Source organism: Lepus europaeus, chromosome 18 (genome assembly GCF_033115175.1).
Source record: "Lepus europaeus isolate LE1 chromosome 18, mLepTim1.pri, whole genome shotgun sequence".
Taxonomy (NCBI): domain Eukaryota; kingdom Metazoa; phylum Chordata; class Mammalia; order Lagomorpha; family Leporidae; genus Lepus; species Lepus europaeus.
In genome coordinates this window covers 26030192-26053856 of record NC_084844.1, presented here as the reverse complement: position 1 = coordinate 26053856, position 23665 = coordinate 26030192, and the positions used below count along the sequence as shown (strand labels likewise).

The window sequence follows — 23665 nt, the reverse complement described above, 5'->3', positions numbered from 1 at the left end:
GGCTGGTACCACGTGGGAACAGACAGCCAGGCTGGGCCCAGGGCCACTGCTGCTCCTTGGCAGCGGCAGGGCTGGGAGCTGAAGCCCGAAGCCTTTCCCTGACCCCCTCTGCCTCCCCTGGGAGGCAGAGCTTTTGTGTTCTGGCCCAGCGTCTACACTCCCGTCCACAGAGAGGAGAGTTGGTTTTGATTCTCTTGAGATGAACTCACTGGCCAATGGTTGCAGGACGGTTGCCCAGGCTGCAGACTCTGGCCACAGATGGGCTTACCCTGGACCATATGAAAGGTTGAGGAAAACAGGAAACCTAAAATTCTTTGAGGCTGAGAGCAACCGTTCTGGTCCTGTTTATCTTCTGATAATTTTCTCCTCTCCAGCTACACCCGCCTCCTCCACCTCCCTCCTCGGAGCCAGGCATGCCTGTGCCTCCGGCTTCTGCTCCACGCACATCCTAATGTTCTCAAGGCTCATTTTACCTCTGCCTTCAAGGCTTTGCTCAAAGAATGCCACGAGAGCCACTTCACCTACCCCCATGTCCACTCTGCTCCGATCTTCCTTAAGTGCCCGACATTTTCCCAACACTCTCACACCCTGAGCTGGTTAGCACTTATTTCCACGTTGACGATGCTATTGGTACAGTCACGATTACCGCCTTGAGGACAGGCTCTGCCCAGAAAGCACTTTGTCCCTTTGATTCACAGCTGCACCTGCTGCCGCACAGCAGGGACCCAGCAATGAGTGAGGAGCCACCCTGGTGCTCTGTGTCACACGCGCTGGATCTGTGGGGGAGCCTCACCTGTGGACAAGTGAAACACGCACAAAGTTCAGGTGTGTGACGTGTGGGGGACATGTGACCAGCCCTGGCAGGTGCTGAACTGCGATGGGATAGAGTTTTTTTTTTTTTTTTTTTTTTTTTAAGATTTATTTATTGGGGCCGGCGCCGTGGCTCACTAGGCTAATCCTCCACCTTGCGGCACCGGCACACCAGGTTCCAGTCCCGGTTGGGGCACCGGGTTCTGTCCCAATTGCCCCTCTTCCAGGCCAGCTCTCTGCTGTGGCCCGGGAAGGCAGTGGAGGATAGCCCAAGTGCTTGGGCCCTGCACCTGCATGGGAGACCAGGAGAAGCACCTGACTCCTGGCTTCGGATCAGCACGGTGCGCTGGCCGCAGCTGCCATTGGAGGGTGAACCAACGGCAAAGGAAGACCTTTTTCTCTGTCTCTCTCACTGTCCACTCTGCCTGTCAAAAAATTAAATAAAAAAAAAAGATTTATTTATTGGGGGCTGGTGTTATGGTGAAAAGCCGACACCAGTTCAAGTCCCAGCTGCTCCTCTTCTGATCCAGCTCTCTGTTATGGCCTGGGGAAGCACTAGAAGATGGCCCAAGTGCTGCACCCATGTGGGAGACCCAGAAGAAGTTCCTGGTTCCTGGCTTCGGATCAGCACAGCTCCAGCCATTGCAGCGTTTGGGGAGTCAACCAGCAAATGAAAGTCTATCTCTCTCTCTCTTCTCTGTAACTCTGCCTCTCAAATAAAAAGATAAATAAAAATTTGTAAAGATTTTATTTATTTGAGAGGTAGAGTTACAGATAGTAAGAGGGAGAGACAGAGAAAAAGGTCTTCCATCTGCTGGTTTATTCCCCAAATAAACACAACAGCCAGAGCTGGGCCGATCTGAAACCAGGAGCCAGGTCTCCCATGTGGGTGCAGGATCCCAAGCATTTGGGCCAACTTCTGTTGCTTCCCCAGACCATAGCAGAGAGCTGGATTGGAAGTGGAGCAGCCAGGACATGAATCGGAGCCCATATGGGATGCTGGAGCTGCAGGCAGAGGCTTAGCCCACAACTCCATCGTGTCAACCCCGATAAATAAAGATTTATTTATTGATTTGAAAGTCAGAGTTACAGAGACAGAGGCAGAGAGAAAGACAGATTTTTCCATCCACTGGTTGACTCCCCAGTTGGCCATAATGGCCAAAGCTGGACCAGGCCAAAGTCAGAAGCCAGGAACTTCATCCAGGTCTCCCCCATGGGTGCAGGGGCCTAAACACTTGGACCATCCTCCGCTGCCCTCCCAGGCACATTAGCAGGAAGCTGGATCAGAAGTGGAGTAGGCCGGCGCCGCGGCTCACTAGGCTAATCCTCCGCCTTGCGGCGCCGGCACACAGGGTTCTAGTCCCGGTCGGGGCACCGATCCTGTCCCAGTTGCCCCTCTTCCAGGCCAGCTCTCTGCTGTGGCCAGGGAGTGCAGTGGAGGATGGCCCAAGTCCTTGGGTCCTGCACCCCATGGGAGACCAGGAGAAGCACCTGGCTCCTGCCATCGGATCGGCGCGGTGCGCCGGCCACAGCGCACCTACCGCGGCAGCCATTGGAGGGTGAACCAACGGCAAAAGGAAGACCTTTCTCTCTGTCTCTCTCTCACTGTCCACTCTGCCTGTCAAAAAATAAATAAATAAATAAATAAAGTATAAAAATCAATTAAAAAAAAAAAAGAAGTGGAGTAGCCAGGACCAGAAACTGGTGCCTGTATGGGATGCCAGCGTTGCGGGCAGCAGCTTTACTGGCTGTGCCACAGCGCCAGCCTCAATGGGACAGAGCTTTGAAGAGAACATACAACACCCATGTAGACACGTGGAGAGGCAGCGACAGGATGTCCCAGAATTGCAGGAGGAATGTGAAGGCCCAGGTTGGGTGCACAGATGGCAAGCCTTGTGGGAAGATGGCCTCCTGAGCTGTTTTGAAGCCAGGAGCCTGGAACTCCAGCCAGGTCTCCCACACGGGTGCAGGGGCCCAAGCACTTGGGCCATCGTCTGTGGCTTTCCCTGGCCGTGAGCAGGAAGCTGGATCGGAAGTAGATACTTGATGCCGTTTCGGTCTTCTTCAGTTTGTTAAGTTTTGTTTTGTGACCAACATGATCTCTCCTGGAGACTTGGGAGGAGCGTGTGTTTTGCAGCTGTTGAATGGGACGTCCATGGTGGTTAGGTCCACTTGGCCCGACGTGTAGTTCAAGTTTACGGTTTCCTCGTGTGTTTTCTGTCTGGATGATCTCTGCATCGTTGAAAGTGAGAGACTGAAGTTCTCTGTTCTCCCTTCTGGTCTATTGACATTTGCTTTATGTATTTAAGCCTCTGATGTTGGGTGCATATGTGTTTATAATTGTTAGACCCGCTTGATGGATGGACCTTTTATTATTAGATAATGACCTTGTCTCTTTTTATAGTTTCTAACTTAAAATATATTTTGTCAGAGACACCTGTAGCCAGCTGTGCTGTCCGTAGTTTCTAACCCTTCATTTTCCACCTACAGGTGCCCCTAACCATGACAGGTGTCTCTCGGAGGGAGCGTGTAGCTGAGTCTTTCTGAAACATTCCATCTGGCCTTGCTTTCATTCAAAGAAAGGATTTTCCTCCAGGAAGATCCTCGTGCCTGGGACCTCTTCTCAGAGCTCAGGGAGGTGGGATGTGTGTGTGTGTCCCGGGGACACCTCTGCTGAAACCTGTGGGGCCCTCCTCAAAGCCACGCCGAAATGCGTTGTTTTCTGTATTCAAAGGAGAGAGTGAGCTCCCAGCTGCTGGCTCAAATGTCTGGGGCCAAATGTCTGCCTCACCCCCTCGACACATTTTAAATGCATAAAATACGGGGGGGGGGGGGGTGTTTGGTGCAGTGGTTCAGCTGCTGTTCGGCATATCCACATCCCATACTGGAGTGCCTGGGTTCAAGTCCCAGCTCCACTTCCAATCCAGCTCCCTGCTGCTTCCCGGGGAAAAGCAGCAGAAGATAACCCAAGTGTTTGGGCCCCTACCACCGACATGGGAGACCCAGATGAAGCTCCTGGCTTCCAGCTTTGGCCTGGTCCAATGCCAGCTGTTGTGGCCATCTGGGGAGTCAACCAGCAGATGGAAGATTTCTCTGTCCCCCTTTCCCTCTCTGTGACTCTGACTTTCAAAATAAATGAATACAATATTTTTTTAAAGATTTTTTTTTTAGATTTTATTTATTTATTTATTTATTTTACAGGCAGAGTGGATAGTGAGAGAGAGACAGAGAGAAAGGTCTTCCTTTTTGCCGTTGGTTCACCCTCCAATGGCCGGCGCGGCTGGCGCATCGCGCCGATCCGAAGCCAGGAGCCAGGTGCTTCTCCTGGTATCCCATGCGGGTGCAGGGCCCAAGGACTTGGGCCATCCTCCACTGCCTTCCCAGGCCATAACAGAGAGCTGGCCTGGAAGAGGGGCAACCGGGATAGAATCCGGCGCCCCAACCGGGACTAGAACCCTGTGTGCCGGTGCCGCAAGGCAGAGGATTAGCCTGTTAAGCCACGGCGCCAGCCAAATGAATACAATATTTAAAAAGTGCAATAATCAGGAGCCAGTGCTGTGGTGTAGCAGATAAAACCACTGCCTGCAGTGCCGGCATCCCATATGGGCGCCGGTTTGAGTCCCGCTGCTCCACTTCCAATCCAGCTCTCTGCTATGGCCTGGGAAAGCAGTAGAAGATGGCCCAAGACCTTGGGCCCCTGCACCCACGTGGGAGACCTGGAAGAAGCTCCTGGCTTCAGATCAGCACAGCTCTGGCCGTTGCAACCAATTGGGGAGTGAACCAGAGGATGGAAGACCTCTCTCTCTTTCTCTCTCTCTGCCTCTCTTCTCTGATTTTCAAATAAATAAATTTTTAAAAATATTTTTTAAATGCCATAATCAGAATATTTGGGGACAATCATGGCCAAATAAGGGTTGTGTTTCTTGCTGAAGACCCTGAAGGATGAGGTCCGGATCTGTATCCGATCACTGTCCTAACCACGCAGTGGCTTTCGATATAAACAACATTTTAAGATGCTAACAACCGCCACAGACCACATCAAGAGTCTGGTTTCTACGTGACACATCCACAGGTACTGATGACACCCCCACACTGGTTGCCTGCCTTCCCGATGAAGCCGACGCGAACTTTCACTTCGAGCTTTGTGAGCATCATGGCAGAGCAATTTCCCACTGCAGTTCCCAGATTCCTGAATTCCATCCAGGAGACACCAGGCTCTGTGAATCCCATCTTCCCAACGTGTCCCCTGGCACTGCAGGCAGCTCCAGAACAGCGTGTCTGGCTGCAGAAGTTCCGTTCTTAGAGGCGTCTCGGAGGAGTTTAAAACAGGCAGAGCTGCGGATCGTGGAGGCTGGACTTGGACTTGGGTTGGGGCTGGGTGGGGGGGACCGAGAGCCACACCACAGGTAGGCGCTCCTCTCCCTGTCTACCCACTGCGGCGGACACAGCCAGCATGTGTGTCCCACCCTCTGGCCAGGACGAGAGAGTGCCTCCTTGGAGTCTAGGCTGGTGTCCTCCCCAAGCCCTGTGGGGGCAGTGTAGCAGGTCTGGGTGACAGGGACTCAGCAAGACCTAAAAGGAAGAGAGGTGCAGAGGGGAGTGGTCACTGTCATTGATAACTGTCCTGAGTGGTGGTTAAGAGCACTTGAAATTAAACCCACCTGCATCTCTTATTCTTTTAAATCATGCTTTTAAAACACATTTATTTATTTACTTGAAAGGCAGAATGAGAGGAAGAGACAGAGGGAGAAAGAGAGAGAATCTTCTATTTGCAGGCTCATTCCCCAAATGCCTGCAACAAGCCACATCTGGGCCAGGCTAAAGCCAGAAGCCAGGAACTCCATCCAGTTCTCCTGTATGAGTGGTAGGGGCCCAAGCGCTTGGGCCATCTTCCACTGCCTTCCCAGGATGCATTAGCAGGGAGCTGGATGGGAAGTAGAGCAGCCGGGACTCGAACCGGCACTCTGATACAGGCTGCAGGTGCACAGTTGTATCTCAAGCTGCCGGCTCATGGCTAGGACTCTGGAGGCCTCCTGTGGCTGAGGCTGTGGGGATGCCCTGCAGGCCCCTGATATTTCCCAGAGACTACAGGTGGCTCCCTGCTGGGTGCCAGAGGCAGACACAGAGCACACCCAGCAATGTCTGCGTGGTTCTCCCTCATGGGTTCCGCGTCACTCTCAGATCTGTCCCCATGGAATGCAGCAGTACTGGGGAGGCGGGGCCGTTCCCCCTGTGCTCAGAGCTCTTGCTGGGGCTGTGAGTCTCCCTCATTGGTCCAGAATCGAGCAGAACTGCTCTGAAGGAGAGGATTCCTCTCGGGCCTGGGAAAAGTTTCTGGCCTCTGGGGACTGTAACGCCTTGAAGACAAAGTTCCAGTGCTCTCCCCAGGTGGGCTGCAGGCTCAGGGTCACTCAAGGAGAGGCAGAGACAGCTGGTTGCAGGCAGGGCCCGGGGGGCCATGGGGTGAGGGGCAGTGGGCCAGGGGTGATGACCACACCCAGTGGACATGTGCTGAAGTCACTTCCGGAACTCTCCAGCCAGGTTCTGCCAAGGATGGGCTGCTGACCGCCCCTGCCCCGCAACCCCACCGACTGGGGCATCTCGGTCTTCCTGAGTGGCGAAGAAAGGACTGAGTGCCTGTCCTGGCTGAGGATCCAGCCCGTCTTAAGTACCCTGAAGCCAGGTTCACCCAGCCATCCATTCAACCTTCCTCGGCTACCTTTCCCTGAACTCCCTATGTCATTGCTGGGTGGCTGGGATGTGACACCCACGGCAGCACATCACACAGTCCCTTCCTGGCCACAGATACCACCTTGCTACCCATTTCCAGGCCCCTGAGTCATCTGGGGAGCAGGGGCCACTCTATCGCAGGCCTACCCCGTTGTCCCCACATAAGACGCGATCCAGGAGGAGCCAAGACCCCTGCGAACCTCCCAGAGCCTGGCACACCCCTCCCTACCACCCGGAACCTGCAGGAAAACTCGGATCCCCGCGGCAGCTTTGTCAGCAGTGCAGCGGGCGGAGGAGCAGGGAGGAGGCGGGGTCAGTGTGGGGCGAGGGGTCGGAGGAGCTGCGAGCTGCGGCAGCTAAGGGGGTGGTGGGCCAGGAACTGCCCAACCACGCAGAGAAGGCTTCTGGAGTGTCCATCCACTAAGTCACTCCACAGGTGCCTGCAACGGCTAGGACTGGGTCATAATGAGGCCAGAAGCCAGGAACTCAATCTGGGTCTCTCGTATGAGTGGCGGGGGCTCAAGTGCTTGGACCACCACCTGCTGCCCCCAAGGCTGAGCTTTAGCATGAAGCTGGAATTGGAAGCAGAGCTGGGACGTGAACCCAAGCACACTGATATGGGACACAGGCATCCCAAGCAGCATTCTTTTTTTTTTTTTTTTTAAGATTTATTTTATTTATTTAAAAGAGTTACAGAGAGAGGTTGAGACAGAGAGGTCTTCCATCCGCTGGTTCACTCCCCAGATGGCCGCAATGGCCAGAACTACACCATTCCGAAGCCAGGAGCCAGGAGCTTCCTCCGGGTCTCCCACCTGGGTGCTGGGGCCCAAGGACTTGGGCCATCTTCTACTGCTTTCTCAGGCCATAGCAGAGAGCTGGATCAGAAGAGGAGCAGCCGGGACTAGAACCGGCACCCATATGGGATGCCAGTGCTTCAGGCCAGGGCGTTAACCCACTACACCACAGCAGCAGCCCCCCAAGCAGCATCTTAACCACTGCACCAAACACCCACCCCCAAGCCTCCAAGCCCCCAAGCCGTTGATTATATATTCAAGGTCAGGGTCGTCTCGGGCAGGCAGGTGGGAAGGCTTGGGGGCGGCAGGCGTCGCACTCTGATCTCTATTCAGCCTCGCTTAGGAAGCTGCACATTGGCTCTGTCTGATCTGAATCCTGCAGCGGAGTTTTGCAGAGAGCTGAGGACTTCCTTTGAGCCGTCTTCCTTGGGTGACGGCTCAGCCACAAATAGAGGGTGGCGTCCTTTTAGCTTCCACCTCTAGCAAGCCTGCCTTTGTTCCTTCCAGTCCCAATTTCCTGCGCCAGCCTCCGGGGTCCCAGGTCTCCAGCTGTCTCCATGGCTCTCTATTTTTATCCCTTCCCCTTTGTTTTGTGCATAGGAGGAGGTGAGGATGTACTTCCTGCTTTGGAAATGCCCCATGATGGGCAGGAGGCCCCCATTCCCCACCCCCGCCCCCTGGGGAGACTTGTGGTTGGCTTCCAGCCCGGACGATGACCTCAGCCTCTGGGAGGTCATGATCTTTTCCAGACAAGTGTTTCATCTGTGAAACCAGCGTACTGGTCTGGTGGTCTACTCTGGGCTCTTTGGGTGGCAAGTGATGATAAACCAACACCAAGTAGCTTGAGTAAAACTGGGGCTATGTTGGTTTCTGGTTCTAAGGGAGAGTGGACTGGCCAGGCTGTGAGACGGTGGCTGGGTCTCAGGTCACACAGGATGCTCTCTCGCTCTCCTGTCTTCGCTGCCCTCTGAAGTTGGCTCCGTTCGCTCTTGCTCACCAGGTTGCCCCATGTGGTGGCTACTGGCCGCCCGCGGCGCCAGGCTCTCCGTGTGACAGCTCTGCCGCCTGAGCCAATTCCCTGAGCTCCTGGAAGGGCTGGGATTGGCCCAGCCTGGAGGAGGCCCCACCCCTGCCCCTTCTCCTGCGGCAGGGAAGCAGAGCGACACCGTGAAACAGGCATGGTGTGAACCGGAGCAGGGACAACTCCATGCATAGCCAGGGGCCTGCTCACAAGGCCAGCGTGTGTGCGGCACAATGCCTTCGGAATCTCATTTCCAGGAAGGGCTCTGCAATGGGTGGGCCCAAACACGCCGGCCTCGCTGAAGCGAAGCCTCCGGCCAGAGCTTTTGACACTCTGCGCTGTGAATGAAGTCAAGGTCAAGTGCGAGGGGGGATGCCGCCGGGTCTCTGGCCTCCGTGGGTGAGTCACAGGCAGGTGTATCGTCTGCAAATCCCCACCTCCTGCTCCCCAGGCATCCCAGTTGAAGTAAATTGCAGTGTCTGCCCAGGGAACGAACTTACACCTGACCTAATGAACTTCGACAGTGTGAAAAGCTCTTGAACCCGGAGGCAGGAAAATGCTTTAAAATAAAAACTTTTCATCTGAGGGCAGGTGTTGGAGAGCAGTGGGTTAAGCCAACTCTTGCAATGCCCGCATCCTGTATGGGAGCACCGGGTCCAGTCCCTGCCCCGCTTCCCAGCCAGCTCCCTGCTAACGCATCCTGGGTGTGGGCAGGTGACAGCTCAAGTGCCTGGGGCCCTGCCACCCGCGTGGGAGACCCGGATGGAGTTCCGGGCTCCGGGCTGTGTTCTGACCTATCCCTGCCTGTTGCAGGTGTTGGGGAGTGGAGCAGCAGATGCAGGATAGTTCTCTGTCTCTGTCTCTCTGCCTTTCAAGTAGACCAAAGTAAGTAAACATCCTCGAACTTGAAATTCTGAAATCATGGGGCCGTTGCTGTGGCGCAGCAGGTTAACGCCCTGGCCTGAAGCGTCCACATCCCATACAGGTACTGGTTCAAGACCCGGCTGCTCCTCTTCCAATCCAATTCTCTGCTATGGCCTGGGAAAGCAGTAGAAGATGGCCCAAGTCCTTGGGCCCCTGCACGGCACGGGGGACCCAGAGGAAGCTCCTGGTTCCTGGCTTCGGATCGGCGCAGCTCCAGCTGTTGCGGCCCATTGGGGAGTGAACCAGCTGATGGAAGACCTCTCTCTCTCTCTGCCTCTCCTCTCTCTGTGTAACTCTGACTTTCAAATAAATAAATAAATAAATCTTTTTAAAAAATTTTAAGAAGTAATAAATTCTGAAATCATTAGAAAGTCATAGGCAGTTGCAAAAACAGTACAAATGGGTCCCAAGTCCATTCGCCCATTTCTCCCAAGGGTAGTTTACCAGGAAGCTGCATGGAAAGTGGGGTAGCTGGGACTCGAACCAGGCATCTGATGTGAAATGCAGGCGTCCTAAGTGGTGACTTAACTGCCGGGTCACAGTGCCTGTCCCTGGGAGACTGAGAGACTGAGGTTTTTTTTTTTTTTTTTTTTTTTTAAGATTTATTTCATTTATTTGCAAAGCAGAGAGACAGAGAGGGAGGGAAAGAGATCTTCCACCCACTGGCTCATTTTCCAAATGGCTGCAGTTGTCAGGACTGGGCCAGGCCAAAGCCAGGAGCCAGAAACTCCATCTGGGTCTCTCTCAAGGGTGATAGGGACCCAAGCACAAGGGCCATCATCGAGTGCTTTCCGAAGCGCATGAACAGAGAGCTGGATCCGAAGTGGAGCAGCTGGGACTTGAACGGGGGCTCGCAGGGGGATACTGGCTTTGTAGGCAGCAGCTTAACTGGCTGCGCCACAATGCCAGCCCTGAGACTGATTTTTCTTTAAAGATTTTATTTCTTTATTTGAGAGGCAGAGTTATAGACAGAGAGAGGTCTTCCATCTGCTGGTTCACTCTCTAAATGCCTGCAATGGCTGGAGCTGAGAGATCTGAAGCCAGGAGCCAGAATCTTTTTCCAGGTCTCCCATGTGAGTGCAGGAGCCCAAGCACTTGGGCCATCTTCCACCACTTTCCCAGGCCACAGCAGAGAGCTGGATGGGAAGTGGAACAGCTGGGTTTCAAACCGGCACCCACATGGGATGCCAGTGCAGCAAGTGGAGAGAGCCTACTACGCCACCGCATCGCCCCGGGAATGCTGCTTTAAATACTGATAAGACAGCTTCTTTACTGTGAGTTCCCGGCCATTAACATGCTAAGGTGAGTTGTGACTCCTCCAGCGAGGGCTGCAGTGTGGCATTTTCCAAATGTCTTTAAAAACGGAACACTCTAGAATATCTCTGAGAGCTGTCACCGATCCCAGGCTCTCTGGCTCCCCGGTAAATAGAAATCGACAGGAGGCCCACCTGCAACCCTTGCTTCTACACAAGGTACATAAACTCCCTGTGGGGAGCAGGACAAGGTGGGGAGGCACCTCCCTGACATGCGGGAGGTGCTCGCTGAATAGCTACGGGAAACAAGAAGGAAAGGGGGCAGGGAGGGGGGCCCAGCAACACCCTTTGGCCTTAACAGGGCCTAAGAAACTCGTCCCCTCCCACCCCAGCATTTCTCTTTCAGGACCTCTTCTGGCTTTCCTTTTTCTTGTTCAAAAAATATTTATTTATTTGAGGGGCTGGTGTCGTGGTGTAATGGGTTAAGCCACCCCCTGAAATGCCAGCAACCCCATATAAGCACGGTTCAAGTCCTGGTTGCTTCACTTCCAATCCCGCTCCCTGCTGATGCGCCTGGGAAAGCAGCAGAGGGTGGCCCAAGGGCTTGGGCCTCTGCACCCACGTGGGAGACCCGGATGGAGTTCCTGGCTCCTGGTTTAACCCTGGTCTAGCACTGTATATTGCGACCATTTGGGGAATGAGCCAGCAGGTGAAGATTCTCCTCCCCTACTTCCTCTTTCTTTCTCTAACTCTGCCTTTCAAATAACTTTCGAAATCCCATAAAAAATACAGAGCTGAATTTGCATCCCCTGGTTCACTCCCCAAATGCCTACAGAATCCAGGGCTGGGCTAGGCTGGAGCCAGCAGCTGGGAAGCCCGTCCAGTTCTCCTGTGTGAATGGCAGGGACCTAAGCACTCGAGCCGTCACCTGCTGCTCCCCGGGGCGTGCATCAGCAGGAAGCAGGATCAGAAGCACACCTGGGACCTGGATCCTGGGCTCTTGGCATCCGAAGCAGCGACTTCACCACTGAACCAAATCCTGCTCCCACCTTGTTTTTTTGACAGTGACTTATTTCTTAGAAAGACACACACACACACACACACATCTCCTGTCTGCTGGTTCACTTCCCAAATGCCTGAAAGAGCCAGGGCTGGGCCACACTGAAGCCAGGAGCCAGGAACTCTATCTGGGTCTCCCACATGGGGGGAGGAGTCGAGCACTTGGGCCATCCTCTGCTGTTTTCTAGGCGCATTAGCAGGGAGCTGGATCCGAAGTGGAGCAGCCAGACATCAAACCAGTGCTCTGATCCAGGATGCCGGCACCACAAGAGGCAGCTTAACCTGCTAGGCCACAACACTGGCCTCTGGGCTTTTGTTTGGAGCTGAGCCCTGTGGCCACAGCAGATAGCACTGTGTACAGAGTGGCAGTGAACACAGCCCTCCCTGTCCCCAAGGACAGCCCATAAGTAATGGAAGGATGTAAATCCTAAGGTGATTTCAGGTGCTGAGACGTGGCATGGAGAGAGAGAGGATCTGAACTGTAGTGGGACCAGAGGGGCTGCTTTATGCAGAGGGTCAGGGAGGACTTCTTGGAGGAGGTGACAGCTGAGCTGGATCCTGAATGATGAGAAGATAGCAGCCATGGGAAGACACAGGACAGGGGATTCCAAGCAGAAAACCCATCGAAGGCCCAGATCTGGGATAGCGGAGGTAGAGAGAGAAGGCGGCTGTGGCCAGAATGAGAAGGGAGAGGAGAAGTGGGAGATGAGGAAGAGAGCGAGGAGGGGTCGCGCTTCCTACATCCTGCTGGCCATGGCCAGGGGTTCCAAGTTTATTCCAAGTGCAATAGGCAGCTATCGGGGTTTTAAGCCAGGAGGTGACAAGTGTCAGTTAGGCTGCAGTAAGGTCCTCACCTGCGGGGGGCAAACTGGAGACAGGAGTGGAGGTGGCCGTGGCTCAGGGGAGAGATGAGTGTGGAGGTGTCAGTCAGAGTGAGGGGGTGAGGGACAGAGAGAAAGCCGGGTCCAGTGCCTCCTTTGTTGTTTGCACAGCTGGGTAGGTGACAGGGCCATCTGTTACGGAGCATCTTGGGAAGGGCTGGATTTGGGGCATGGATGGCAGGAAATTGGATCCTGTTTATGGCTGTGAGATGCTCAAGAGGTACCCGCATGGAGGCCTTAGGTAGTTGGGTAAACATCTGAAGTTCAAGGGTGAAGTCTTGGCTGGAGATGGAGATTCCCGGTTCACCAGCTGAAGTCTGTGAAGCCACTGACCTGGATGACAGCCCCTGTGGGAGGGAACACGGCTGAGCCAAGAGGGCCAGAGAGAGCCAAGGGACACAGGTGACAGGTGCCTGCGAGGAGGAAGCCGGGCAAAGCAGGGTCCGAGGAGTCTGGGAAAGAAAGATGAGCTCAGTGTGCCAAGTTGTTACTGGAGAAGGCAAGGGTTCTTGTCTTCGCACAAGAAAGAATTCAGGTGTGAGACAGAGTAGTGGGAAGCAACATAGCAAGGTTTATGAGGGTAGGGACATCCGTAGGAACGGATGGGCACCTCTCCAGACAGGACCTGGGAGAGAGTGCCCAGTCGCTTGGACTGGAGGGGGGGAAGAGCGGGGTTACATGGTTGAGTGGAGAGAACACACCCGGGCAGGCCAGGCGGGCGGCTCAGCAGAGAGGCAGAGGGCTGAGCGCGCAGTCTGGTTGAGGCCGGGGCGGGGCGGGGGGGGGGGGGTGTTTTAGGGGGGTGAGTCCTGCCTTCCCGCCTCTTCTCCTCCTGGAACAAAGGACTTTTTGGATGTAAATATGAAAAATTCCTTTCTGAGCTTTCCCTCTGAAGTTATCAGACAGGGGGAAGCCTGGCGGGCTTCACCCCGCCTTAGAGGAAGGATGGTTATCGGGTAGAAGGGGCAGGGCGTTTGAAGTGCAGATACTAGGCTGCACCTGGAAGGTTATCGGGATGACTGAGATGAGGATGCTGAACCTAGATGTCAACTCCTTAGGCCTTTGTCACACACACATAAGCTCATTTCTGACTTCCTACCTAACAAAATGACACCAAGACCAGAGGCCAGAGGAGCCTCTAGCTTTGGCCAAGACGACCTAGACAGGAGCCGTTCTGAGTAATCATGGAGACCAGGGCCGACTGGAGCGCCAGGAATGCAAAAGGATGGGAGGAAGTGGAGGAGCAGGCGCTTCTGCAACAGGTGATAACGGGCGCGCTATAAACAGGCCGCAGCGGGAGGGGTGGCACTCAGCGCCCTGTAGGAGGCGCTGTGGCGGCGGCGGCTCCCCAGGTGGAACCCGAGGGGAGGAGGCACAGGCGGTTGGGGGCGGGGGTTATCTGAAATACCACACAGGGGCTGAGCAGGTTCACATGCCCGCCGCCGTGGACAAGGATCCCAATTTCCTTCTTTCTTCTTTTTAAACTTTGACTTATTTATTTTTATTTATTTGAAAGGCAGAGAGAGAGAAAGAGGTTCACTCACCATCCACTGGTTCACTCCTTGAAAGCCCATAAAACAGCCCCAGGATGGGCCAAGCTGAAGCCAGGAGCCAGGAATCCCATCCTAGTTTCCCATGGGTGGCAGGGACCATCATCTGCTGCCTCCCAGGGTGGGCATTCCAGGAAGCTGGAGTCGGAAGCAGAGTAGGTGGGACTTAAACAAGGCACTCCAAAATAAGATGCAGGTGGTGCAAGGGTGACTTCACTGCTACATCAGCTGTCCCTCCTCCATCTCCATCACCAGGCCTGGCCCCAGCTCTGCTACTCTGTACTCCTAGAGCCGGAAGCGCTTCTGGCTAGTTCTACCAGATGAGTACAATGGATGGAGACAAGGCTTGGTGCAGAGCAGGTCAGCGACAATGATAAGGACAGTCAAGGTCAAGGCCTGGGTGACTACATGGCTGCTTGAGGCTCTCAATGGGCTCAGATGATTGCTGGCCTGCAGGAGTCTCTGAGGTTCAGGTGGGAGGTTTGGGGTCTGTTGACAGATGGCCTGGGGGCTCCTGAGTGTGGCTGCAGGGATCAGGGGAAGGGTACCATGGTGAGGGGGTCCTCCGGGTCCTCTTTCTTAGCTCTTCTCAACTCTGGAGTCACAGAGCCCCTGCCCCGCCCTCAGAGCCGAAGGGGCTGACCCCTTCATTGTAGATAGAGAAACTGAGGCCCGCCTCAGAATCCTGCCTGGAGCCTCCCCTCCTCCCTTCCCTCTTGCCCTGGAGCAGCGCCCCAGGCCCTCCCCACCTCACAGGCAGGCCTCGCCTCCCAGCTGAGAGCGGTTCCAGGCCACGACTACAGGGAGCAAGTCTGGACATCAACCAGGCTGCAGGTTTCTTTTATTTATTTGAAGGGGTGGGGGGGATGGACAGAAAGAGACAAGAGAGATCTTCGATTTGCTGGTTCATTCCCCAACTGACTGAAACCGCCAGGCTGGGGCAGGAGCCGGGAACTCCATCCGGGCCAGAGTACTTGAGCCATCACCTGCTGCCTCCCCGAACGTGCCATTAGCAGGAAGCTGGATTGGAAGTGGAGCAGGGCCTCACCGCCAGGCACGCCCGTACTGATGCGGGTGTCGGAGCCGCCGCCACGACACTTGCTCCGGGCTGTAAATTTCCTTACAAGTATCTGGTGGCAGATTTCCATCGTCCACTCTTTTCTTTTATTGTGGACTTTTTTAAATAAAAAGATTTATTTTATTTCATTCACTCCTTTAGTCATTTTTTAAAAAGATTTATTTGAAAATCAGAGTTACACAGAGAGCGAGAGCGAGTCTTCCATCCGATGGTTCACTCTCCAATTGGCCACAACGGCCGGAGCTGTGCCGATCTGAAGCCAGGAGCCAGGAGCTTCTTCCACGCCTCCCACACGGGTACAGGAGCCCAGGGACTTGGGCCATCTTCCACTGCTTTCCCAGGCCATAGCAGAGAGATGGATCAGAAGTGGAGCAGCCGGGTGGGTCTTGAACCAGTGCCCGTATGGGATGCCGGCACTTCAGGCCAGGGCGTTGACCCGCTGAGCCACAACGCCAGCCTCTCATCGCTTATTCATTCATGATGTGACTGTGTCTTTCATTATTCGCTCATTGGGTTTGAACTGCTCAGCCGGCTGCAAGGAATGGATTCCAGTGCTTAAGACACTGCTCACCCTCCAAGCCAGCATCAGCTCCCGCTCTCTCTCAGTACACACCCAGTGCCTGCCGTGAGTCCCGTGAGGGTTAGACCTGCGGCTTCACCTGTTTCTTCCATGTCTGGCAGGTGTCCTGCTATCCCATGTCTTATCCCCTGGGTTGTGCAAGTGTTGTGGGTGTGTCACATGTCTGCCTCCTTCTAGTCTCTTCCTCATAGCAGGCAGATAATATATTGATTGATATTGATCAAAGTTCACGAGGCAATCTTTATAAACTGCTAAAGGTGCCTGTGTTTGCCAGCAAATACGACTTGGGACATTATAAAGGCCCCCATGCTTGCCCACTGCAAGCCACACAGCCTCCAGGCACTCGATGTCAAGGCTCCCCTCGGGACATTTGGCCCTGTGGTTCAGGGCCCACCCTGGATGCCCGAATCCCACATCTCACGTCACAGTGCCTGGCTTCGGGTCCCCGCTCTGCTTCCGATCCCAGCTTCTTGCAAGTTCACACCCTGGGCAGTAGCAGGTGAGACCCTGCCACCCGTGTCTGAAACACACGGCTTCAGCCTGGCCCTGCCCTGCTGCTGCTGCAGGCATTTGAGGAGCGAACCAGTGGATGAAAGATCTCTCTCGCTCGCTCTCTCTCTGTCTGCCTTTCAAATAAATAAAAATAAACAACAAAAACTCTTGCTTGGCTTAAAAGCAAACAAACCACTCTTGCTTACAACTGGCTAGCTCCATGCTGCTCCCTGGTGCGCACAGCTGTTAGAAGTGTGGCGAGCGCGGTTTGCTGCGCTCTGGGAATGCTCTGCTCTGAGTCCCTCTGAAGGCTCATTCCTGGGAGGGGAATGCCCGGGTCAAGTGCACTGTACATCTCCATGAGTGCCCGAGGTCCAGGTGTAGTGCCTCATGCAGTAGGAGCTCCGTGAGGCCTGTGCACAGGGGACTGGTGCCCCAGCGCCCCCTGGGAAGGTCACATCCTTTCCGCTCCCATCCACACAGCGGGGAGAGTCCCAGCAGCCGTCGCTGCTGCCACCAGGCCCCTGCAGCTCGGGGCTCCAGCTGGCTGCCGTTCAGGCCTCTCTGTTGCTGCCGGCCAGGAGGCGTTGGAGGACCTGCCTCATTGCCAGTGAGAGGAAGGCAAGGCCCTGGGCATGGGTGACCCTCTCCGCTCGGCCTCCTCTGCCGGGCGGGCACCCCGACATGAGGCACCCACATTCTCCTCCCCCTCCCGCCAACCAACCCCTACAAGCAGAGAAGCACCCACTGAGAGCTGGGCCCCTTCTCCCACTGCCGTCCCGGGTGCTAACATGCCAGCAACCAGTGCAGTCCCAACTCCCTCAGGAACCCCCAGCCCATAGCCCCCGTTCTTGGCATCTTTGGGGCTGCCTGTCCCATCGCCACACCCCTGGCCCCACCCCCTGCCTGGGTCCTGGTGTGCCAAGCACGGGTATTGCTGGCATAGTCCCAGGGGAGCCACCCCTGCCAGCACGCCAGGGCCACTCCCACCTCCAGTCCTCCCGGGAGCTTTGGCCAGCACTGAGCTGTGCCCTGTGCCTGGGAGAAGGCGGCTGGCACTGAATGGGCTCTGAGGGCACAGTGCAAAGGCAGGGATCAGGGTGGGGTTACCTGCCCGCCTGGACCCCAAGCCACTGGCACCAGGACCCCTTTGCACTCTGCATGACCTGGGCCAGGTTTCCAGCCCCAGGTTCTGCTGCAGGCCCCCTGGGGCCTGCTCGGTGCTGCAGTGGTAAAGCTTCCTCCCCCTTAGGGGCTAACCCCACGGGTGGGGCAGGTGGGGGGGTGCTCAACAGCAGAGTCCAGAGCCCCAGGAAGGCTGGAAGAGAAGGGCGGGGTCTGCCTTCTCCTTCTCTCTCCTTTCCTCTGCAGGGGACTCCAGGGCTGGGCCCCACCCACCCATTCCCCTCTCCTGGCCCGCTGGCCACCCCCACCTTCCCCAGCAGGTTGCTTCCTGGATCCAAGACCTTCCTGCACTGACTCCAGAGGAGGCGATGAGGGAGCCAGCTCCACGCCTCGGGGGAGGGCAGTGTGCGGACGGGACTGGGAAGCCGTGCATGGTCCTCCCACCACGGTGCCCGGCTCCCTGGCACCCAGTTACCTCAAGGAACAGGAAACCAAAGCACCTGCCAAGGGCCCCTGGCTGCAGGTGGCCTGCGCCTGGAAGACCCTGGGAGGCTCATGGTGGTGGGGTATCGGCGCGGCGTCCTCCCCCTGCCCACTACCTGCTCGCACAGCCAGAGGCAGACTCGCAGCCACAGTCAGCCAACGTTTAGTGAGGACACACATTTAGTGTGCAGCGCAGGGGGTTACAGTGGGGCTTTTTCTAGTCACCCAGTCCCATCTCCCATGGGTGCAGAAGGGCCTCCATAGTAGCTCCGAGCTGGCTGGCCAGTCAAGACTTGTATACCTCCAGAGACGGGGCTCTCACTACCCTGCTGAGGAGCCGGCACCGCGGCTGGGCACCGCCAGTTTTGACAGTTTCCTCCTGGCTGCCTCCAACTGGGGGACGGGGCGGATTCTGTTGCTGCAGCCCAGCCCTCAGGACAGGAGAGGCAGCTGGGGCGGAAGCGGGACAGGAAAAGCAATAAGTTAAATCCGAGGCTGACCGGAGGCTGGCGGGACCAGGGCAGGCATTCCAGGGTGGCAGAGTCTCTGAGTTGCTCTGGGAGGCGCGGGGAGGAGGTGGCTCAGAAGGCTGGGTTGTCAGTGCCCGCCGGCATCTCAGCGTGGTCTTCGGGCAGGAGGCTGTAGGGTGGCGGCGGCTCCGAGGGGGTCGGGCCCAGGGCAGGCTTCAGGATGATCTGCGGAGGAAGAGGACACTCTGAGTCTTCTTGGTGGGCCTGGCCCTGGCCGTTACCTGTCCCCCTGTGCCGGCTGAGGCTGGTCACCTGGGCAGGGATGTGGCGGCGCGAGCGGCAGAGCCCTCCCTCGACCCTGCTGCTCCAGCAATCTGGGCAACAGCGAGCGACAGCCAGCCTGGGACAGAGAACGCTCTGGGACACCTACCTCGCTGTAGGGGGGTGGGGGATCACAGGCAGACACCCAGACTCTCTCCGGGAAAGCCACGGGGGGCACTTCCGGGGGCCCCTGGCGGTCCGGCGCGGGATCCTGCTCTGGCTCTCTGCAGTTGCGACAGAAGCGCTTGGCCAGGCCACAGATGCACAAGACGGGCAGGATGACCAGGAAGATGATGACGAAGATCCTGGGTGGAGAGTGCCAGTGTCACCCTGAGCGCCCAGGCCATCCCCGCTGCACTGGCCTGCAGCATCCAGCCCTGTCCCACACGGACCAGGCCCCACCCGAGGACTGCGCCCAGAGGGGCTGGCCCTGGGCTCACCTCAAGGGGCCAGAGAAGAACTCGTTTTCCTGGCAGCAGCTCTTCCCACAGCATTTCAACCCCTCGGGGCAGGTGCTGGTCAGGGGCGGAAGGGGAAAGGAGAGGCCGTTGGACCAGGACGCAAGGCAGAGGACCAGTTCCCCTAAACACAGGCATAAGCCTCCCTGCAGGGGGGTGGGGGGCCGGACCTTCTCTGAGCTCAAGGGGAGGAACTGGGGCTGGGGTTCAACCCCGGCTCCAGGCTTATCTCCCAACCGGCCTTCTGCTCTTGTGCTGTTACTGCTTCTTACTAAGCCTCATTGTTCTCATCTGTAGAATGGGTGACAAGACTGTCCTGTCGAGCCATGGGGATTGAGTTGTGGTGGCTGTGACATCACTCATTTGGCTCTAAGGAAACGCAGAGAGGGAGGTGATGTGGAGCGACCAGGAGCTAACCGGAGGAGAAACGAGCCTGACCGGTGCCCACAGAATACGAAGGAGGCAGGGCAAGGTGCTTCGGGAACAATCCGTGTTCCATCGAGACCACGCCCCCGGCCCCTCCCCACCCTGCTCAGGCTTCTTGGGATTTGTACAGGGGGCTTTCAACACATCTGTGGAAAACAGAATTAAAAGAGAAACTCAGGGGTAGGCATTTAGCCTGGTCATTAAGATGCCCATATCCCCCTGCTGGCCCCATGCTCCTGCCCATGCAGGCCCAGGAAGCAGCAATGACGGCTCAAGTGATGGGGGCCCTGCCACCCGCATGGGAGACCTGGACGGAGTTCCCAGCTCCTGACGTCAGCCGGGTCTGGCCCCAGCTGAGAATCTGGAGAGTGAACCAGCAGATGGGAGTTCTCTCTCTTTCTCTCTGTCTCTCTCTCTGCCTCTCAAATAAACACATGATTTTTTTTTAAGTTTATTTTGGTGCAAAATATTTGAAATCCACGCATAATACTGGTGTCTTCCTAAAGAGCATGGAAAAATGACGCACAGATTTCAAAATTGTTTTGCACCCAAATAAACTTACCTCTAAGTTCCATTTTTGCACAGCTTTTTGAAGTGCCCTTGGGTATTTAGGTCAGCAGAGTCTCCACCCTGCCCAGCAACTGCTGTGAGAAGGATCCAGAACAGCCTGGCCCGGTCCTCAGGGGCGGTTGATTGGGGGGGGGGGGTGTCTCCCTCTCCAGGTGGGGGGGTAGGGGGCTGGTTTCCAGCTGGAATGGGAGTGGCAGAGGATGCTGGACGAACTGCCTGACCCCCTCCCCATTGTGATAGACAGGGCATAACTGGAGTTGTCCCTCTCCTCTCTCCCCCAGAGTGGATGTTAGAGCCTCATGGCCCAGACTTACGAGGAGCGAATGCATTTGGCTTCAGCCTGGGGAAGAAAAGAGGCAGAGGTCAGAGGTCATAAATGGGAACGAGGGGGAGCAGGGGCAAGACCTCTGCTCAGACGTTGCTCGTTGCTCGGGTACGACACAACCTGCAGGTGCCCAACAGACTCAACTTCTCCCGACCTCACTCCACCCACCCCCAGGTCCCCGGGTCAAAGGATGGAGCCCAGCTGCCCCTCCTTTCCAACACCCCACCCCCATTCACTCAAGTCCAGAAGCTCACCCCTCCAGAACTCCCTTCCAATTCTGTGTCCATGACAGCCATGGCCAAGGACCCTGTGACTTCATCCCCAGCCGGGGGACTTTGAACACTGCAGGCAGGCGGACCCCTGCTATGGTGAAAAGCTGGTCCCCTAACAACCTTGTCAGAAGTCCCCTGGGGTACAGACTCCCAGAGGGCAGCCTTAGCCCCCTCCCCCTCTGCATCCCATGTCCCCTCTTTTCCCACACCCTCACAGTCCTACACACACCTTCCTGCACACACCTGCTGTCTGACCCCCTCCTGCCTGGAGGACTCGATCTGCAAGGCTGCCAGGACCGCCCTCCCCCTGGGCTCCTTAGCTCTGCAATCCCCGCAGGGTAGCTTCACCGGGACACATGTCCCAGAAGGCTGCAAAGCTGGCTCCAGCAGATCCACTCCCCCACAGCGCTCCCCCTCCCCTTCCTCTGCTTAATTTTCCTCCAAAGCTCTAGGATCACATCACGTACTGTAGCTTTTACTGTGTCTCACTGACTGCCCGCCAGCTCAGCAGACTGGAAACCCCAGGGCAGGGATTTTTGTCTGTTTCATCACCATTGAAAACCCAGTGACCAAAATACACGAATGAATGAATGAGCATTCAATGATTATCTGCTTGCATTTCATCCTGGCTGCTCCCAGATGGTGGGGAGGGATGTAGTGCAGGGATGCAGGAAAGTGGGGAGGGGGTCTCTGTCACCCTACCCCAACCCCCTGGAACAAACGACCAGGGCTCAAGAATAGAAGCCGATTGGGTAAGACCACCATCATTTTTATACCATTACTTGAAATAATTAAAATGAGGGGCAAGTGCTATGCTGTAGTTGGTAAAGCCACCGCCTGCAGTGCCAGCATCCCATAAGGGTAAAGATTTGAGTTCTAGCTGCTCCACTTCCAATCCAGCTCCCTGTTAATGCGCCTGGGAAAGCAGTGGAAGACGGCCCAGGTGCTTGGGCCCCTGCACCCATGTGGGAGACCTGGATGAGGCTCCTGGCTTTGGCCTGGCTCAGCCCTGGCCGTTGCGGCCATTTGGGGAGTGAACCAGCTGATAGAAGATCCTTCTCTCCTCTCTCTGCCTCTCCTTTTCTGAAACTCTGACTTTCAAATAAATAAATAAGCTTTTTTTTTTTTTAAACAAAGGTGTAAAAAAGTAATTAAACTGAAACCTCAGTTGCTAATGACAACAGTAAAGACACCAGAGACAATTCCGGAGCTCAGTTCCTTGTTACAAGCGTTGCCCCCAGGCGGGGACAGGAGCAGGAAGACACCCTGCAGGCTGGCCCAGAGAGGGTGTGGGTCGCCTAAACCACAGAGCTGCAGGCAAAGCTGGCAGTCCAGATGTCCAGACACTCGGAGGTATCCCTCCCCGCCTCGGGCCCCAGGCTCGGTCCCTCGACCTCCTTCTCCCCGCCTCGGGCCCCAGGCTCGGTCCCTCGACCTCCTTCTCCAGGCCCTTGACTGAGAAGTGACCCAGCTCCTCTCTGAGACGGTCTCTCCCCATTGACTGAGGGGGGAACCAGCCTGGGGTGGCTGGGAGCACCAGGGTGGCCATGAACAGAGGCATTCACAGCACCTACCCCCTGGGGCTGCTGACTCCATCCAGTGTTGACATGACCACTACTGACTGCCCAAGCATGAGTAGGGATACCACGCCCACCCGGGGATCCGACTCTGCAGATGGGCCGCTGCAGAGCACGCGGCAAGTTCGGCCTTGTGGAGGCACGTTCTAGACCCATCTCAGTCTGCAGGCTAAGCTGCCACGCTGGGCCGGGGAAGCTTGCCCCCCTCTTGTAGAGGGTCTGAGGGAGGACCAGGAGGGCTGGGGCAGTGCTCAGACCCCGCGCCCGCCCCCCAGTGGCCCACCCGGAGTCACACCCTGCACCGTCTGGGCAGGCTCCTCTCCCCCAGGGCACAAGCTGGGAAGCACAGTCCCAGAGAGGGCTGGGACGTCCCCAAGGTCACCCAGCATGGCAGATCAGAGCTGGGGACTGGGCCAGCCCAGGCGTCCAGACCTTGGGCCCTGCTTTCTGGCACAGAAGGGAAGGAGCTGGAAGGACAAGCGGAGGCTAATATTGGGGTCAAAGTCTCCACCGGCAGGGAGGCCCTAGGTGTCAGGCAGGCGGGGGGCGGGGCCGGGTCCCACGGCACACAATGCCCCCAAAGGAGGAGGAACCCTGGGTTGCACCGGGCTCCCCTGCCGCCCCCACTCCCACCTGGCCGCAAGAGAAAGGAAGTTGCTAACTGGTCTCCAGGAAATTCTGACAACCGCCTCCTGCCGCGAGCCCCTGCCCCACGACGGCAGGGCCGGCCGGGAGAGTGAGGCAGCCTTACCTCCGAGGCGCTCACCTGCTGGAGGCCAGCCAGCAGACTAAGCAGCAAGGTGGGCGCGAGGCGGGGGACCCGGGCGTCCGACATCCTGGCCTGGGGGCCACTGAGCTTCCGTGTGTATGGGGAGGAGGGGAGAGGCGGGGCCGCGACCTCTCCCACTTCTCTCCACCTATGGGGCCCCGCCTCGGGCCGGGGGGGCGGAGCCGATGCACCTGGGATGGGCGGACTTGGGGCCTGGAGGGGGAGGAAGGGGAAGGGTAGAGGTTGGGTTTGGGGTGTTGGGAGGTGGAAAAGATGACCTGATCCACTACGAAAACACTCCTGTGGGGCCTGCGCGGGACGGCTGAGTTAGGCCTTGCTCCACCCACCAGGGTTGGGGGCTCGGGGAGAGGAGCTGCACCTGGGGCTGGGCGTGGCCGAAGGGCCGGAGGGCCTCGCTCCTCTGCACTGCTGGGGAGGCCGAGGTCCCCGGCCCGGGTGAGGGGCTTGCCTGGGGCCTGCTTTCTGGCCATCAGGGAGCGACCTGAGATTGTGGGTCGGGGCGCCACGCTGGCGCAAGCCTACCCCCTCCCTGTGAGATCCCCAGAGAAGCCGGGGCGGGGGCGGGGAACGAAGGCCCCAGGCTGCAGCGTCTTGCCCCCGGGTCCTAGGGCGAGCAGGCCCGTCCGGATTCCTGGGAGACCCCGCCGTGGCGGCGGGCTGGGAATGGCCGCATTCT

The 23665-nt window shown here is 56.8% G+C and overlaps 1 protein-coding gene across 1 annotated transcript; it reads right to left on the bottom strand.

The window, feature by feature from the left end:
• Positions 1-18322: 18322 nt before the first annotated feature.
• On the bottom strand, positions 18323-23034 carry TMEM92 (transmembrane protein 92). Its single transcript, XM_062175514.1, has 5 exons — positions 22951-23034; positions 21878-21888; positions 19012-19086; positions 18681-18876; positions 18323-18475 (listed from the first exon to the last, which is right to left on the bottom strand). The coding sequence occupies exons 1-5, from the start codon at positions 23032-23034 to the stop codon at positions 18362-18364; spliced, it is 480 nt and encodes a 159-aa protein (XP_062031498.1). The 3' UTR covers positions 18323-18361.
• Between the last annotated feature and the right edge of the window lie 631 nt (positions 23035-23665).